Source organism: Pogona vitticeps, chromosome 4 (genome assembly GCF_051106095.1).
Source record: "Pogona vitticeps strain Pit_001003342236 chromosome 4, PviZW2.1, whole genome shotgun sequence".
In the NCBI taxonomy this organism is placed as follows: Eukaryota; Metazoa; Chordata; class Lepidosauria; order Squamata; family Agamidae; genus Pogona; species Pogona vitticeps.
In genome coordinates this window covers 136,130,770-136,149,762 of record NC_135786.1, presented here as the reverse complement: position 1 = coordinate 136,149,762, position 18,993 = coordinate 136,130,770, and the positions used below count along the sequence as shown (strand labels likewise).

The 18,993-nt window shown below is 44.3% G+C and overlaps 1 protein-coding gene across 2 annotated transcripts in view; it reads left to right on the top strand.

The window, feature by feature from the left end:
- The window catches only part of SRD5A1 (steroid 5 alpha-reductase 1), a 47,844-nt gene that overhangs the window by 9,429 nt on the left and 19,422 nt on the right, over positions 1–18,993 (top strand). The window contains exon 1 of one of the 2 annotated variants that reach the window (XM_020795594.3): positions 10,922–11,369. The exons of the other annotated variant lie outside the window; for it this stretch is intronic. Within the exon in view, the coding sequence (XP_020651253.3) occupies positions 11,035–11,369 (335 nt within the window). The 5' untranslated portion in view covers positions 10,922–11,034. Of the gene's footprint in view, positions 1–10,921; positions 11,370–18,993 lie in introns of those variants that run through there. 2 annotated transcript variants of the gene reach the window in all.

Sequence of the window (18,993 nt, the reverse complement as noted above, 5' to 3'; positions counted from 1 at the left end):
ACATCAGGAGGAGGGGCTGTACTGTATATATAGGTGAAGCCTGTGTTGAGACGCTGGGATGTGAAGACGAAGCAGCAGCTGGGAAGAAGAAGCTGGTGTGGGAGTCTGTGTGTCAGACAGGGTACTACTGTGTGTCAGTACCAACCTGATAGGTTCAGGTGTCTGTATGGTTAGCCAGAACTGATAGGTTCAGGGTCTGTGCTTCAAGTTAAGGGTTCTGTGTGAACCAAACTGTATGCATGTATGAATGAGACTAAGCCACGTTACTATATCTTATTCACCTGATCATTTTATTTTCCCTGTGTGTTGTTTTAAATAAACCTTATTCTTTTATTTGTTGAAAATCCATCCCTGGTCTGTGTGACTTCTTATAGGGAATGGTTGGTGGCAGCTTAGTTAACGTGTGGCATATCCCAGTAGGTCTGGGTTTGTCACATTGATTGGTGTCCAGCGTGTGGGATACGACTGGTCCAGTTGTCCAGTGGTACAGCAAAGCCTTGGCAAGTGTGCCCAGAGCAAGGGGGGTCTAGTCAGGGACAATCTGAGAGCACGTAGGTAATCTTCTAGGTGTACCTCACGGGGGGGTGCACTAGTAGAAGAACGTGTAACCTCAGATTGGGGACTAGATTAGGGAGCTCTGAGGCAGCCTGTTTTGGCGGGAAAAAAGCTGAGGCAAAACTGTGTAGTAGCAGTGATCTAGCCTGCCTGCTGAGAGGCCCAGCAGAGGGGGGTAGACTCTAACTCGCTACAGTTGCAAGTAGTGCTGAAGGACAGCAGCAATCTATAGGGAAAGCTGGTTCTGAGGCAAAAGAAAAAAAAAGTGGTCGCTTTATTTTGAGGCTTGACTTTTGAAAGCAGCCTGTTCTGGGGGGGGGGGATTATGCCCTTGACTCGAAGCCAAATGGCAGAAATGGGTGAAGTGAAAGACCCCCAGGTTGACCAAGGTTCTGAGGATGAATTTGGCTCAGTGCAAGGTGACAGCACGGGAGAACAGAACCCAGAACTCAGAAAATTGCTCATAGCCCAACAGCATGAACTGAGGATGAGGCAATTTGAAGTGGAGGAAAGATTAGAGAGAGAAAGAAGGGAGGAAAGAGAAAGGCAATTTGAAATGGAGGAAAGGGAAAGAGAGAAACAGAGACAGTTTGAATTAGAGAGAGAGAGAATGGAGAGGGAGGAAAGATTGGAGAGAGAGAGAATGGCGTTTGAATTAAGAAAATTGGAACTGATGAACCAGAACAATAATAACAATAGGGATTCTGAGGGAGGCCAATTGTCTAAGGCTGACCTGAAGAAATTCCCTGTGTACCACAAGGGAGATTGTCCTGAGGTGTTCTTTTCCTTAGTGGAAAGAGCGTTTGTGGACTTCTCAGTGAGGGAAACTGAGAAGATGACCATCATGCGATCTTTAATCAGTGGTAGCCTGGCTGAGGTTTATTCAGAGATGCCACAGGAACTGATGAGAGATTTTGCAGAGTTTAAAAAACTGGTGTTTGCAAGACATGGGATAAATGCGGAACAGCTGAGGCAAAGATTCAGGTCCCTCACAAAGAAACCAGAGCAGACTTTTACCCAAGTGGGGGCTCAATTGGTGAGGCTGCTAGAGAAATGGCTATCTCAGGAGGGGACAGAGACCTTTCAGCAGCTCAAAGACTTGATAGCGCTGGAACAGTTCTATTCAGTCCTGCATGGGGAACTGAAATTCCAGGTGAGGGAAAGGAAACCAAAATCTGTGGCAGAAGCAGCCGAGATCGCAGATTTTATTTACCAGATAAGAAAGCCCTTAGGTGAGGAGAAATCTGTAGGAAAACCTAAAGAAACCTTCAGCAAGTACTCTCAGGGACCAGGGAAAAGCCAGCAAGGGGGAGGGGCCCATGGTGAAGGGAAGCCCTCAGACATGAAACTAAGACCTCAGATTTTGGAGGGAAAACCAAAACAAGATGAGAAAGACTCAAAATACACCAGAAAATGTTATTTCTGTCAGGGAAAGGGCCATCTAATCTCAGAGTGTGAGAAATTAAAGCAGCTAAAAGGAATGGTGCCTCAGGATTCGAGTGGAACCAAGCCAAAAGCTGTGTTCTGTGTCCAGAAAGAGCAAGGCTCATTGTCACTGAGGGAGCCTGTTGCCATGGCTACTCAATCTGGAACAGCTACATCTGCTGATCAGGCTGAGGAAAATGGTCCTCTTGTAGAGGTCAGGCGCTGCCTGCTGGTGAGAACAGATTCTCAGTTGTTTGAGACAGCAGGGGTGGACGTAGGAATACTTGACCGTCAGTATCGGGGGCTGCGGGACACTTGTTCTCAGGTGACCCTGTGCCATCCAGATATTATTCCTAGGGAATATCTAATCCCAAATGAGAGCATGAAGGTGGCAGGGATTGAGGGGCAGGTAATCTCACTGCCAGTCGCGGAGGTACCTGTGAACTTTCAAGGCTGGAGGGGAGTTTGGCGGCTAGCAATTTCATCGACTCTGCCAGCAGCCGTGCTCGTGGGAAATGACCTGGCTGAACATGTGAAAAGGGTGCTAGTGATTACACGTTCACAAGCCACCACGGGGACAGTTCAAGGGGGTAATGATGAGCCAGAGACGGAAGCAGAGGGGAGTTCAGAAGCTGTGGTGGAAACCTTAACCACAGACAGCAGATTTGGACAAGAGCAAAAGGCAGACGCCACTCTCCAGAAGTGTTTTGAACAGGTGACTGACGCCCAGCTAACACCTGAAACCCCAGTGAGATTTCTGGAGAAAAAGGGGATTTTATATAGAGAGACCCTGAGGAATATCTCAAAAGGGGGAGATGGGATCAGAAGTCAGCTGGTGGTACCTGAAAAGTATCGCCCCATGATCTTACAAAGGGGGCACTCTGACATGTTTGCTGCACACTTAGGGGTGAACAAAACACAGCAGAGAATCACACAGAATTTTTACTGGCCTGACATAGGGAAGCAGATCAGGGAGTTCTGTAAACAATGTGATGTGTGTCAAAGGCAGGGGAATAGCCGCGACAGGACCAAAGCAAAGTTGTGCCCTTTGCCTGTGATTGACACTCCGTTCAAATGCATAGGGGTGGATATTGTGGGACCTTTGCCCAAGGCCACAAAGAGGGGGAACAGGTTCATTCTCACCATTGTGGACCATGCCACGAGGTACCCTGAAGCCATACCCTTGACTAACATTGAAACTAACACAGTGGCAGATGCCTTGGTGGGGTATATGTCCAGGATGGGATTTGCCTCAGAAATAATCACAGATTTGGGAGCATCGTTCACATCAAAGCTCATGAAACGCTTATGGCAAATCTGTGGAATTAAGCACAAGGAAACTACTGCCTATCATCCTGAAAGTAATGGGTTAACTGAGAAGTTCAATGGGACTCTAATGCGCATGATTAGGGCTTACTTGGCAGAGAATCCAAACAATTGGGACCAGAAGCTGCAATCCCTTTTGTTTGCTTATCGATCAGTGCCACAAGCCAGTACCGGGTGCAGTCCATTTGAACTTTTATTTGGGAGAAGGGTGAAAGGGCCCCTTGATTTGATCAAACAAAATTGGGAGCACATCACCCAGGATGACCCACAGGACGTTGTGACATACATAGACTCTTTAAGGAAAGACCTAAAGAGAAACCTAGAGCTAGCAACAGAGACCCTGCAAGCTCAAAAGGTCAGAAAGAAAGTTTGGGATGACCAGAGAGCCAGTGAGAGGCACTTTAACCCAGGGGAGGAAGTGCTGTGGCCTAGGCCCTGCAAAGGGAACAAACTGCAGCTGGGTAGCCCAGAAATAAAAGACTTGGGTCACATGGTAGGGGGAGGAGTGATAAAACCCCTGGAGGCCAAAATAGAAGCAGTTCGTGATTGGCCCAGACCCAACACCAAGAAAAAAGTCAAATCATTTCTTGGGTTGGTGGGCTACTACAGAAAGTTCATCCCGAGGTTTAGTGAGATTGCGGCTCCGCTGACCGATCTGACGAGGAAGAAGGCTGATGACCGCATCCCGTGGGCCAGCGACTGTGAGGAGGCGTTCCAGAGGTTGAAGCAGGCGCTAATCAACTATCCAGTGCTGCGTGCTCCAGACTTCGACCGGGAGTTCATCATCTACACCGATGCGTCTAACAGCGGGGTAGGAGCAGTTCTGTGCCAGGAGGATGAGAATGGTGACCAGCATCCAGTGTCCTACCTGAGTAGGAAACTTCAAAAAGGTGAGAGACATTTGGCAACCGTGGAGAAGGAGTGTTTGGCAATAGTCTACGCGATCCAGAAGGCCAAGCCTTACATCTGGGGAAGACATGTTATTCTGTGCACTGACCATTCACCACTGCAATGGTTAAAGACAATGAAAACCCACAATAGCAAACTTATGAGGTGGGCTTTAAATCTGCAGGACTATGACTTTGAAGTGAAGGTGGTCAGAGGGTCAGTGAACTGTGTTGCTGACGCCTTGTCAAGAAGACCTGAAGAATGAAGACGGCGAAAGAACATGGACTATGTGTATATATTGATGACAAAAAGTTAAATGTACCTATTTTTTGAATTTGGTTTGTAAGAATAAAGGTAAATTGATGTAATGTATATGGTAAATGGTTAAATGCCTAATTGATATGGTTAACTTAGAATGTAAGTATAAGTAAGTATGATATTGTATGTATAACTGTTTTTTTGTGTTTTATCCAGGTTGTTTTTTGGGAAAAAGCACCTTAGCTTTCCCCCTACAAAACAACTTATAAAGAGGGGAGGTGTTACATACAGCACTGATGTTACCTGTCTGTCATGGGTTTGGAGGGAAAGTTCCATCCTATGGGGAGTGGAAGGCGGGACATCAGGAGGAGGGGCTGTACTGTATATATAGGTGAAGCCTGTGTGGAGACGCTGGGATGTGAAGACGAAGCAGCAGCTGGGAAGAAGAAGCTGGTGTGGGAGTCTGTGTGTCAGACAGGGTACTACTGTGTGTCAGTACCAACCTGATAGGTTCAGGTGTCTGTATGGTTAGCCAGAACTGATAGGTTCAGGGTCTGTGCTTCAAGTTAAGGGTTCTGTGTGAACCAAACTGTATGCATGTATGAATGAGACTAAGCCACGTTACTATATCTTATTCACCTGATCATTTTATTTTCCCTGTGTGTTGTTTTAAATAAACCTTATTCTTTTATTTGTTGAAAATCCATCCCTGGTCTGTGTGACTTCTTATAGGGAATGGTTGGTGGCAGCTTAGTTAACGTGTGGCATATCCCAGTAGGTCTGGGTTTGTCACAGCGCCTTTGAATGTTTCATACTGAGTTGCCTCTTGGGTGGACAACGTATCCACTACTTCTTGTAACGCTCCGGTTAAGCAGGGTATTAAAATCAATGTCCATTGTTCTTTTGGCCACCCAGCTGCGGTGGCTACCCTCTCAAAGGTATGCAGATAAGCTTCTGGGTCATCTGAGGCACTCATCTTCTGCATACGTATTGGTGTGGGACCGGCTACCCATGGATTCTTCACATCTTTCTGTTCACTTTTGGCCTTTTCTTCTCCTACATTCAATTGTAACAATTGACGTGTTAACAACGTTTGTTGTTCTGCTAAATTTTCGATCAATTTCGCTTGGCGTTGAATCGTTTGTCGCAGATCTTTCATCTCTTCATTTCCTGCCATAGGGGCCGCCCCACGTTGGGCGCCACTGTCAAAAGGTTCGCCTTCCCCCTCAGGCGGCCCCTCCATGTCAGCAGGAAATAATAAAGGTTGAGTCCTTATAACTTTAACAACAGAACTTTTATTTCCACCTCCACTCTCCAGCACTTCCTTTAACGGTTCCAACGGTTTACAACTTGGCAACAAAGCCTCATCAACATGCTCCAAACATTGAACTTAGTCCCAGGGGGTTAACGGCGATGGTCCCCAAAGGGTTTCTTGTAACCCCATTGAGGGGATGGGGGACTCCTCTTGGCACAGATTGTCCCACAGCATTTGTGCCGAATCCACCCCCTCTCATCCGGACCCTCCACGAACTCCCCTCTCTTCCAACCACGCTCTTGCTGCACTTCTTCCCACGGAGCCACGGTTACTTTCCACTCTTGGGTTGGTACACGCACTGGTGGATTTTGGTGAGGTGAGGGATCAGGCAAGAGTCCGCCCACTCGCAGGTTTGGGAAGTCTCTAATTAAACCTTGGGTGCGAACTTTCTCAAATGCTTGTCTTTTTTCATCTCTCCTCTTTCTCTCATATTCCTCCACCACAGCACTAAACCACACTACTCCCCCTTTCTCCTTCTCCCCTCTTCCAACTGTCACTTCTGACTCCTCCCACTCCCCTTCAGCCAAACACACTTCCACCTTTACCTCCCCTTCTTTATCTGTTAACCCTTTCCTCTCTTCTTTATTACTTTCGCTGCTATTCAGCTGTTCTTTCCATCATCTTTTTCCTCCTTCTTCTCTGCAGACGGCACACTCTCTCTTTCTACACCTTCACAGTATGTTTTTAAACACATTTCCATATTTCAGTTTTGAGACTGATGATGGACCTCAACACTTCAGACATTGCTGAACCACAACTCCTATAATCCTTTATCACTGGTCATTGTAGCTGGTACTGATGAGAGCTTGAGACCTTCTCCACTCATGGTTTAGCCTGGGGTTTCGACCTTGTTACAGCCACTACTGTAACAAAGCTTGTTTTTGTTATGTGTCATCAAGTCATCTCCAACATCAAGTCATCTCAAACCTATGAGTGAGAGATCTCCAGAATCAATGTCCTGTCCTCAATACCATCCTCAGCTCATGTAAACTCAAGTTGATGTCTTTCTTTAGGGAGTCAATTAGACATGGTGATGAATAATAATAATAAAAAAAGGATCACGATATTTGTAAAAAATTGCTGATTCGTTAAATATTTGCCCCTTCATATTCATCAGCTCGAGAGATTTCAATGAATACAAAGGAATGAATATTTCCCCATTTTTATTCGTCCCCCATCTAATGGCCTTCCCATTCTATGGGCCCACCGATCAGCTGGCCGATAGGCAGGCAGCCAGCCCTTCAGCCACCCACCCCACAACTTATCCACTACCCCCTTCCCCTCCCTACCTTAGCTATTGTCGCCATCCACCACTGCCTGGCACTGCTGCATCCACTGGAGTGGCCTCCACAGCCACGGCCTGCCATAAGGGACACTGGCTGCCCTTTACAAAAATGGTGGCTGAGGTTTCTTTTAGGGCAGGGTAGCTGCAGTCGCCATCTTTGCAAAGGGCAGCCTAGATTCCCTTAAGGGAGGCCACAGTGACAGAGGCCATTGCAGCAAGTAGTGCTGGATGGTGACTGTGGAGGCCGCCGTGTCACAGGCCTCAGTGGATGGTGGTGGCAGCAGTAGCACAGACTGCAGCAGCCAAGGTAGAGAGGTGACAGGGGTAGTGGGAAGGGGGCAGGCTGTGGGGGGGAGGGGTCAGCTTTCCCCCGAACGAGTTTAATCAGTTAATGGGGACGAGATTTGTGCTTCATGAATTTTGATGGATCACGAAGCAAGACGACTTGCCAAATGGCAATTTGTCCCCATCTCTAGAAACAATTCATCTTTATATTTGGTATTACACTTTTCCTGCTGCATTCAAACTTTCCCAGTATTACTGTATTTTCCAATGAATCTCTCCTTCACATGATGCACCACAGGGCCCCATCAGTTTCATAAAGATAGGAAGACATACTGTATTATGGACTTCTCTTGTTAACAGACACCTATAACACTGAGCTTTGCATAGCAGTGCTAAGACTGTACCTCTTAAATGTCATGTTTTGCTAATCCTTAAGTTTGAATTTCCCTTTTATACCTATGCATTTTACTTTCTTAAAAAAAATTTACACATCACTCCCTATACTAGAATCTCAGGGTGAAAGAACAATAAAATCAATAACAATAAAACAAACAGGAAGATAAAGCAACAATTTTATTTGATATACCTGAAGAAGTGGACCTGTCCATTAAAGCTCACATTAAAATATAAGTTTTTAAAAGTGCTACAGGTTTTAATCTTTTTAAATTTTTATTTTTTTCCTTTCGGTTTTGCCTGATAGGCTTGCACAGGCTAACAGGGCTACCAGTTCTAAATTCAATGTTATGACACTTTAGAACAAGGTGTTTTGGACCCAGCTTGCTTGGGGGCAATGTGTAGCCTATATAATTAAATCGGAAACTATCCAGATTGTGCTTTAAGTGCTGTGGGGCAGTATATACCGTGTTTCCCTGAAAATAAGACAGGGTCTTATATTAATTTTTGCTTTAAAAAAACACACATTAGGGGTTATTTTCAGGGAATGTTTTATTTTTTTCATGTACAACGATCTACATTTATTCAAATATAGTCATGTCTTCTTCTTCTGATTGCTGCACAGTGGTGGAGGGCGGGGTTTCACTTAACCCGGGCTTATTTTTTGGGGTAGGGCTTTGTGGTGTTCGCCCTCGTGCCCCTGCCTGTCCCTCCAAACACAGAGCACAAGAAGGCAAACTATTACTTCTTTTAACCCCGCTGCCACCAGTTGATCACTAAAACAACGTTAATTATGGAAGGATGAAGATTCAGGTCCAAACTTCACTGTCTTTTTAATAAAACACTTTTATTGATTACAGATGTTATTATTATTAATCATAGGTAACTTCTCTTATCACCAGTCTCTACCTTCTATTTGTCATTACAGTTCTTAATCACTTTTCACTCTAATCGCCTCAGATCTCCCAAACACCACATACAGTACAGTATCTTCTTCTCCACTCTCCCTCTCTGACTGACTCTTACTCTCTCTCTCTGATTCTGCATTTACATTTCTCTTGGCTCCGCCTCTTAGCAACATTAGCCTAACATGAATATTCATAACTACTTAACATAATAAGGGTGAACGCTACAGGTTTATATTAGGAGCATCCTGGAAAATCATACTAGGGCTTATTTTCAGGTTACATCTTAATTTTGGAGAAACAGGATAAGCAGCACACTTTTCTTTTCTTTTTGTAAACCCACGATACAGCAAAATATGGCAAGTTCTTAAAGAAATGGGAGTGCCTGACTACCTTATCTCCTGAGAAATCTATATGTGGGACAGGGAGCAACAGTTAGAACTGGATATGAAACAACTGATTGGTTCAAAATTGGGAAAGGAGTACGACAAGGCTGTATATTGTCTCCCTGCTTATTTAATTTATATGCAGAATACATCATGAAAAAGGCAGGACTGGATGAATCCCAAACCAGAATTAAGATTGCCAGAAGAAATATCAACAACCTGAGATATGCAGATGATACCATTTTGATGGCAGAAAGTGAGGAGGAATTAAAGAACCTCTTAATGAGGGTGAAAGAGGAGAGTGCAAAGTATGATCTGAAGCTCAACATCAAAAAACTAAGATCATGGCCACTGGCCCCATCACTTTCTGGCAAATACAAGGGGAAGATATGGAGGCAGTGACAGATTTTACTTTCTTGGGCTCCATGATCACTGCAGATGGTGACAGCAGCCACAGAATTAAAAGACGTCTGCTTCTTGGGAGGAAAGCGATGACAAACGCCGGCAATATCTTAAAAAGCATAGACATCACCTTGTCAACAAAAGTCCGCATAGTCAAAGCTATGGTTTTTCCAGTAGCGATGTATGGACATGAGAGCTGGACCACAAAGAAGGCTGACCGCCGAAGAATGGATGCTTTTGAATTGTGGTGCTGGAGGAGGCTCTTGAGAGTCCCCTGGACTGCAAGAACAAACCTATCCATTTTGAAGGAAATCAACCCTGAGTGCTCACTGGAAGGACAGATCCTGAAGCTGAGGCTCCAATACTTTGGCCATCTCATGAGAAGAGAAGACTCCTTGGAAAAGACCCTGATGTTGGGAAAGTGTGAGAGCAAGAGGAGAAGGGGACGACAGAGGACGAGATGGCTGGACAGTGCCATCAAAGCTACCAATATGAATTTGACCCAACTCCAGGAGGTAATGGAAGACAGGAGGGCATGGCACGCTCTGGTCCATGGGGTCGCAAAGAGTCGGACATGACTTAACAACAATACCCAATCAAAGTATTCTCTGGGACCCAAAACTGAGACGAAAAGCCAGCTTTCAAGTGGGCATCAAAGTGATGCAAAGATGCACATGAATCGGGTCTGCAAAGGAGCAGCATTCTGCTGCCAAGTCACCCCACCACTGGGAAGGACCAGGAGGGAGCCTTCCCAGGAAATTTCAGATCTCTAAAGCGTCTGTATTTCCCCCGGGGAAATGCAGCCCCATGGGAACCCGGAGCTTTAACTCTCGTCACTTGGGAATTGATTGACAAGGTTTCCGCCTGCCCGGGGTGAGCCCCAGAGCCCAGAACAAAACATGTTACATGCAAAACACGTATGCCAAAGACACGTCTCAGTTAGGACTGCAGCGTGCCCGAGGGCTATCCCCCGCCGGCCTCCAGGAATGTGGAGCGTCAAATGGAAGAAAACAGAGCAAAATGGCGCGGAGCCGGCAGTTGGCTTGCTAGAGAGTGCCCTGTCCGGGTTATCATACGATCGAAGGTGAAACCACAGCCCGCGGCACAGTGGCTTCCTTTTTAGAGGCCCCGCGGACTCGTCGAAAGCCACAGCGATCTTGTCTTTCTCTCCTTCTTCCCGAGGGCGGGCTTATCTTTAGTTTTATCGCCGACGTTTGACCGCAAGCGCCTGCCTCTCCCTCCTCCTCCTGCTGCTGTCCCCCCCCCCGCCCGCGGTGCGGCGACGCCCTGAGGCCTCGCTCCTTTTCCCTGCCCTGGTCGTGGCCGGGCGAGCACCAGGGCGAAGGTTTCCTTGGCGCCGCGCCGGGGCTTGTGACGCCGCCTCACGGGCCTTTTTGACGGCCAGGTGAGCGAGGCATTCCTAGAACGCGCCGCTCGGCCATGCCCTTCTCCGGACGCGGCCACTGAGGAGCAGGCAGTGAGGGAAACGGGGAGGGCCCTTGGCGCCCTTATTAATGCGGCGCCCGCCTGCTTCCACTGCCTTTCGAAGAGCTCGGCGAGCCGGTCGCTGGGTCTGGCAGTCGGCTGCCCGCTGCTTTCCTTTGGGCAGCGATGGAGTTGTGCAGCTCCTTCTGCAGCTGGAGCGCCGATTTCTGGCGGGGCGTCTCCGGCCCGGCAGAAGAGCGGCTGCTCCACCTGATGAGCTACGGGATGCTGGGCTGCATGCTGGTGGCGGTGGTGCCGATCTATTTCTTCGGGATTCCTTACGGCCGCTACACCTCGCGCTCCTTCGGCTTCCCCATTCCCGCCACTTTAGCCTGGACGGTGCAAGAATCGCCTGCTTCCCTCGTCCCTCTCCTGCTCATCCTCTGCAGCGACAGTGTCCGCCTCAGCTTCTGGACGAACCGGATCCTCCTGGGACTCTTCCTCATCCACTACGCGTACAGGTGCGCTGGGATCGGGGGTGGGGGGGGAGAGACAGGCAGGGACCCAGGAAACACCTTCCTCTTCGCGGCAGAAAAAAAAATCGGTTTTCATAGGTTGGGATGGGCAGGTACCAAAGAGCCTTCCCTTCAACTGTGAAAGGGCGAAGGAAATTTTCTTACCGTGGATCCTGCCCATCCCTTCCCAGGTCGGAAAGTAGTGAACCGGCTTTCGAGTTTTAAGGATTGTTTTTGCACTTTAGGGCTAGGCGGAAGAAAACAGAGGAAAGAGAGGAATTTATGAAACCGTTGTTGCCGATACAGTGCCAGCCCTGTCACTAGGACTGTAATTCGACCCAAGAAATTTAGTTTTTTTTCACCTATAATTGAATACTGTAAACGTATCATCCATGCCTAGTGGCAGCAGCGCTTTTTTCTCTTTCCTCTGTTTAACAGCAGTCCTCCTGATACAGAGTTATGTGAAGCTCTGGAACTGCCTTCCTACTTCCTAACTTAATTGGAAAACGAATTGTGTTTTTTGGATATCGTCTAACAGGCCACCAGTGGTGGCTCACATTGAGGTGCTTTGTCTATATTGAACACAATAGGAGATACTGTTCGGGAACAAAACTGGACAGTGAACATGCCAGAGAAGGAGTTGCTTCTTCAGAAAAGTTGTATGGAATTAGCTGAGAGACGAATAGCCTTTAAGCACAGTAAGTTCTATTGAACTCAGTGGCACTTGTTTCAAAGTACAATATATATATTCATAGCATGGAGGCTTTATGTAGAAACCACAATTAGATCAGCATTTTTCACCCTTACAAGAGAAGCTGCGATTACATATTTTGCTTCAGAGCCAAAGGCTGGGAGTTCATTTTGCTGCTGTTCCTCTTGGGAGAACAGGCAGACTGTGTAATCTTGGGCAAGCTGCATACAGTAGTTCCCAGAAAATGAGAATGGTAAACCTCTTTGGATTATTTATACCTAGAGAAACCTGAAAAGCGTCCCCATAAATCACAGTTGACTTCACACTAGGGCAGTTAGATTAACCTGATAAGCTACGAGAGGGTGCTGATAAGTATTGAGCCTTGCCCAGAAAAAATTGAGCTAGGAAGCTATAAATTGCAGTGTGTATTGGCCAATTTGTCTATATTCAACAGTGCAAATATCAACTACAGTGGGGTCTTGACTTAAGAACGGCTTGAGTTAAGAACATTTTGACTTAAGAACCGCTCTCATAGGAAAATATTGACTTGACTTACATACTTAGATTTGAGTTAAGAACTGAAAAAAAAACCATGTGGGAGGCAGCGAAAGTGCAAAATTTGAACTTTCAGTTCACTGTTGGGCAGTGAAAAGGGTGCCTGTCTGCTTCCTCACTCCTCCCAGCGTTTAGAGAGTGGATTGGGAGACAGTCTTCGGACCGCCTGCTATTGCCTGGACTGTATTTTCCCTGCCTTCCCTGAACCTTTCTTGACCTAAGAAAAAAAGAAACAAAATATCCCCCTCTAGTGGTCGAAGGCAGAATAGCAGCTTCCCATTAGTTTCTATGGACGGAAAAGAGCAGATACGGATCAAATGGTTTTCAATGCATTCCTATGGGAAATGCAGATTTGACCTGAGAACTTTTTGACTTGAGAACCGCCTTCCAATACGGATTAAGTTCTCAAGTCAAGACCCCACTGTACTTATGATTTTAACTTAACTTTAATTTTCCGGTCCAAAGTGAACATGGCGGCACCTCTAGAAAAGTTCAGTGTGGAAGAGCATAGGATCATAATCAAGTTCCTGTTTCTCCAAGGGAAAGGTGGAAAGCAGATCCATGATGAAATGTCACAAACTATGGGTGACAGTGGCCTTTCATATACAACAGTTAAATGTTGGGTTGTCAATTTTTAAACTGGCCATTTCGGTGTTGAAAGTGAGAAACCCAGTGGAAGACCTGTTTCTGTCTCTGTCCCTGCAAATGTGAAAGCCATCCATGACATGATCATGGAGGACCGCCGAATATAAGCCAAAAGTATTGCTATATATCTGAGAATATCACGTGAGAGAGTTTGTGACATTATCTACAAGGACTTGGAAATGAGAAAGCTGGCAGCAAAATAGACCACAAAACTTTTGGAATAAATGGAATAAATAAATTTTGACAAACAAAAGAGGAAACAAATGGAGTCATTGGTGGCTGTTTTGGAACAATTTGCAAGAAATGAGTCAGATTTTCTGGGCAAACTGGTAACTGATGATGAGACATGGATCTACTGTTATGATCCTGAGACAAAGGAACAGTCTAAGGAATGGAGGCACCGTGGTTCCCCCAGGCCAAAGAAGTTCCAAGTGCAAAGGTTGGTGCAGAAGCAAATGGCAAGAGTTTTTTGGGATAAGAAGGGAGTTCTGCTGGTGGCCTACCTCCAACAAGGTTCAACCATCAATGCAAAATATTACTGTGCTTTATTGACGAAGTTGAGGCAAAACATCAAGGAAAAACATTGAGGAAAGCTCTCCAAAGGTGCCACCCTGTTGCATGACAACGCCTTGTCACACACTACAGGTGAAGCAATGCCAAAACTGACATCCTTAGGCTTTCAAGTGATGTCCCATCCACCCTATTCTCCAGACCTGGCTCCTTCTGACTATTGTCTGTTCCCCAAACTCAAAAAACACCTAAAGGGACAACGATTTGGGATTGTTCTGGAGGCAACTAATGCTGCAAATGAGTGGTAACACCAGCAGTCGGAAGAATTTTATTTGCAGGGACTTAAGAAGCTGCAGGACAGATGTTGCAAGTGTACTGACTTCCTGGGGGAATATGTAGAATAGTGTAGCAGTTACAGCTTCCTAGCTCAATTTTTTTTCTGGAAAAGGTTCAATACTTATCAGCACCCCCTCGTACACTAATCATATGTACTAAGTATGGCAAAGGTGATAGATAAGGCTCTTTGAGCAACAGGTGCGAACACTGTTCAAGGAGGCAGGCAACACTGAACTGATCCTTGTGACATCCTCCATTAGGACATCTTCTGATTACTGACAAGGTTTTCTGCTGATGGATTGCTTTCCAGCTTTTTCTAGGAAAGAACAATAATCTTTGGTTTGCTGTATGTGCTGATATGGAAAACTGTGCTTCATATTGCCTTGTTGAGCATTACCGTGTCTTTGAAGGACCTTTTAATCACCATTATCATAGTTTGCCACATATGAATGAGTTTCTCCTCCCTCCTTTTTATAGTGGCTGGAATCCTGTTGGGGATTTACATATGCATAAGTGAAATTGCCCAAGTCATGGCGGGGAATTGCCACTGAAGAATGAGTTTCTACTCATACATATGTTTAGTCACGTGTTGGGAATGCAACCAGAACCTCAATAATTAGTGGCAATTCACTGCTGTGATTTACTTGATTTCATTTAGTGTAAATTGATGGTACAGTTCTGGCCAATGTTAGTGTGTCTTTCTGTGACATTTTAACGAGGGGAAAAGTTAAAAGGAGGGGCAAAGAATATCATAATCCTCTTGTACTGATCTGAGTGAATTTTTTAAATACTGTTACTCACAACATAGTGTGATGCATATGTAGCGAGGTTTATGCCCGTACACCATAACAGCAGGTTTTTCTAGGTAGGTATGTGTGGTGTCCACCCTTGATTATATGCATTATTCATATGTTAATGTGGTTGTGAGGCGGGGCCAAAGGGGCTGCTGAAGAGGTGGAGCCTGGGAGAAGGAGTTCTGTTAGAGTCAGTCTGAGTCAGGGAGAGCTAGAGAGGAGAATAGCTTGGGGTTTTGAGGCAGAGAGTGTTTAAGGAGTGATTAGGCATTGATTAATCAGAGTGTGACCCGTGTTAATTAATATAGAAGAGATTAAAGAAAAATATTGAAGCTTTGTGGAACTTTAAGAATGTGCTTAAGAATTATTCCTGAAACCAAGTGTAATCAATAAACCAGTTTCTGTTAAAAAGTCAGTACTGGATGGACCTTAGTCTTTCATAAGAAAATTAAGTTGATAAAGAGATCAACTGGTGGCAGCGTGTCATAGGGCGTGTTGAGATACCCTTGTGAGCTCTGTGTTTGGTGGAACAAGCAGGGGCCACAGGGTAAACGCCACAGTATGTTACTAGCGTGGCTCCTTTAGTGTCCTTGCCTGGTGGTCTCCTTGGTCCTCAGTCCCTTGTTCTTCAGGGGACGCCACCAGATTCCCAAACGAGGCTTGTTTTTCTTTTTCTCTATCTCCCCCCTCCCGATTGTGTTAGAAAACTTTAAGATCAAGATCAGCACACAAAGCACACAAAAAATACTCAGTAGGTGGCCAAGTAGTAAGGATTCTGGATTCAGGACCCATGTTTGCCCTCTGTATTCCAGAATCATTCCAAGGCAAGGAAGATTTTTACGCATTTTATTAAGGAAAGGATAAAGCAAAAAGAATAATGTAAAAATGCAAAATCATGGAAAAACAACAGACACAAAATAATCAGGTTTAGGCATGAAAATGTCACACACTGAGAAAAACAGAGTTTGAAGCTATCCTACACTGGATACCTTACTGCTGAATGTTTCTACTCTGGATTAAAGTCCTGCAGTGGGGAGTGAGCGAAGCTGGTCTGCTATCTCTAAGACCCTAATATGCTTCCATCACTTTATTCTGACTGAGACAGATAATTAATCATTGTCCTGGATGGGCTTCCCCCCACTTTGTTTACCCTTCCTCACCTTCCTCTGCTCTTTGCCCAGATCAAAGACTTTACAATTATTTGCCCATAACAAACATCTTACAAACATACAGTATGTCAAACACCCCCAGTTCCTGTTTCTCATATCCTCGTTTCTCAACAAGGTGTATTGCTCAAAATTGCTCTAAGGCTTCAAACTATAATCCTAAAAAATATTTATGTGAAAATACGTCATGGGAAACAAGTATAAGGAATTAACCTCTGAATAATCACAGTATTAAGCTGAGGATGAAAACAGAGATGAATGAAGTAAATTGAAAATGGAGCTTCTCTATTCTCTCTTATTTAAACACAAAGACAAATGTGCATTCTGATCTATGTAGGCACCTGTGAGCATTAATGTGGTATAGTCATGTTGTTTCAATATACAATCCTCGTGCATATAAAAAGATGCTTCCTGGAACTAATAATCTGAAACCTGATATCCATGATCCATTTGATGAGAACTTCAATTGTGCTAAAATGCAAACTGATCTGATTAAAATTGCTATAGAACTGGTTAAAATGTGTATGTGTTTTTACTCATTTTGAGCAATCATATATGTCGAATGGTGGTGACAATTATTTATTCAGGCATCTCAAGGAGGGCATTTCATTACCGGTTTGGTGAAGTTCTGAGCAGTGGTTCAAAGGTTATTAAGAAAATAGTTATTGAACCCGTTATTAAAAGTTACTACATTTTTAATTATTGCTGACAAGTATATTGTGCCTGCTCAGTTTAATTCTGAATCAAGAACACTGTTGGCACTCCAGCTGGGTGAATTTGATTTAAATCAGATTCACAATGTAAATCATGATTTAAATTTTAAAAAATGGATTTGTTTGACCATTTAAATTAAAAAATTGATTGTTTTGATTTAAATTGTGATTTAAATTAATTTGATTAAAAAAACATTTTATCCACTTTGCGCTTGTCTTCTCAGAGAGACTTCTCATTAGCTAATGGATTCATTGTGTGTAGTCTATTCCTTTAGTTATGAAATTCAACCTCACAAGCTATGTCTACTATATGAGAACAGAAAAGGGTTTTAAAAACCCTCTCGCTTTCCACAGGATGTCTGGATATAGCTTTATTTCCCAGAGCTAAGGAAGTCCTCACAGATCACTTCAGCATAAAATAAAACTCTTCAAGATGTGTTTGTTAAAACAGAAAGTTTGTCAGGAATGTTAAGAGGTTTTTGAGAATATATATACAAAAAACCCAGGTTGCATTTCTTGTTGCTTTCTGCTCTTTTATTCTACAGAGACGTATTATGGAAAACTAAAGTCCTATATTGCACAGGGAAGAAATGTGTGTCATGTAGTGTGGGCGGCATATAAATTAAATAAATAAATAAATATAGGGGTCAAGGATAATTTCCACACTGAGGCAGAACAAGGCCCATGATAATCAGCAGCCATATTTGACAGGTGTGCAGAAAGAGGGGCTGACAAAGATAGGGATACATCAAAGAAAAAACAAGTCCCTGTTTTCCATTTCAGAATGGTGTGGCAGAACGCAGGAATGGAGTCCTGCAAACCATGAAAGACACACTGTTAGCAAATGCTAATATGAGTAATTTGTACTGGGAGAAGGCAATTCAGACAGTGAACTACATAATTACAGTAATAGAGTTTGGTCTTCAGCCATAGAACAGACCCCATATATGGCAAAGAACCTTCCCTGCAATATATGAGAGTGTTTGGATGCAGTGCCTGGTGCACATTCCAAAAGAAACAAGGAGAAAACGGAGCCCAAAAGCCAAGAAAATGAGGTTTCTGGGGTATGAAAAAGGGTCTAAAGCATACAGATTCTTAGATGGAGATAGAAATGTGGTTATTTCCATATCAGCCAATTTCTGTGGATATGAAAATTGGGACAAAGTTCATGCAAACTCAGAAGTGTTCATACCCATAAACAATGATGAAAAATCTCAGGAAACAGAGATGGTTCCAAAGCAAGAGGCTGAAGGAAGCTCAAGTCCCAGCAGCTCAGAGGAGGAGGATGGAGAATGTAGTGAGGCAGAGAGTCAGCCTGTCATTAAAGAAGAACCAGAGATTCTCAGAAGGTCAGAAAGATCTAACAGAGGAGTACCTCCATCAAGGTTTGGTGTGGGGGAAATAAGAGTTTGTCACATGTTCCATGAACCTAAGAATTATGAAGAGGTGTTTCATGGCAACAAGCCATGAAAGAAGAGTTACAATCCATGGTTGACCATGGAGTGTTTTACAGAAAACACATTGCCACCAGAACATAAAGCATTTGGAAGCAAATTGGTCTACAAAAGAAAAATGCAGATCAATGGGGAATATAGGTACTGTACAAAGCCAGACTTGTAGCTCAGGGATACACACAAAGAAAAGATGTACACTATGATGAGTTTTTTCCCCCAACAGTAAAGGCAGAATCTTTGAGGCTAGCATTAACTCTGGCTGCTTCAAGAAATTACCTAGTTAGTCACTTTGACATAACTACAGCATACTTGAATGCGGATCTGCAAGAAGAACTATACATGGCTCAGGCACCTGGGTTTGAGAGTTCTCAACCAGGAATGGTGTACAGGTTAAAAAACAAGGCAATTTATGGGCTTAAACAGTCTGCACGGAATTGGAACCAGTGTCTAGATTTAAAACTGAAAAGACTGAAGTTTAATAGTAGCCTGGCAGCCCCATGCCTTTATGTCCAAGAAAATGGAAAAGAGCAAAATATTTTGCTAGCATACATTGATGACATATGCTTAATGTCGAAAGAACAAGCTCAAATTGATCTGTTTGAAAAACAATTGAAAAAGGAGTTCAAACTAAAGAACCTAGGCCAGTTACAGAATTATTTGGGGGTTCAAATTCAGAAAAAATACAATGGTTATGTCCTAAATTAGAGATTAAATATAGAGGAAATGCTAATAAAATACAACATGCAGGACTCCAAAAATGTACAGA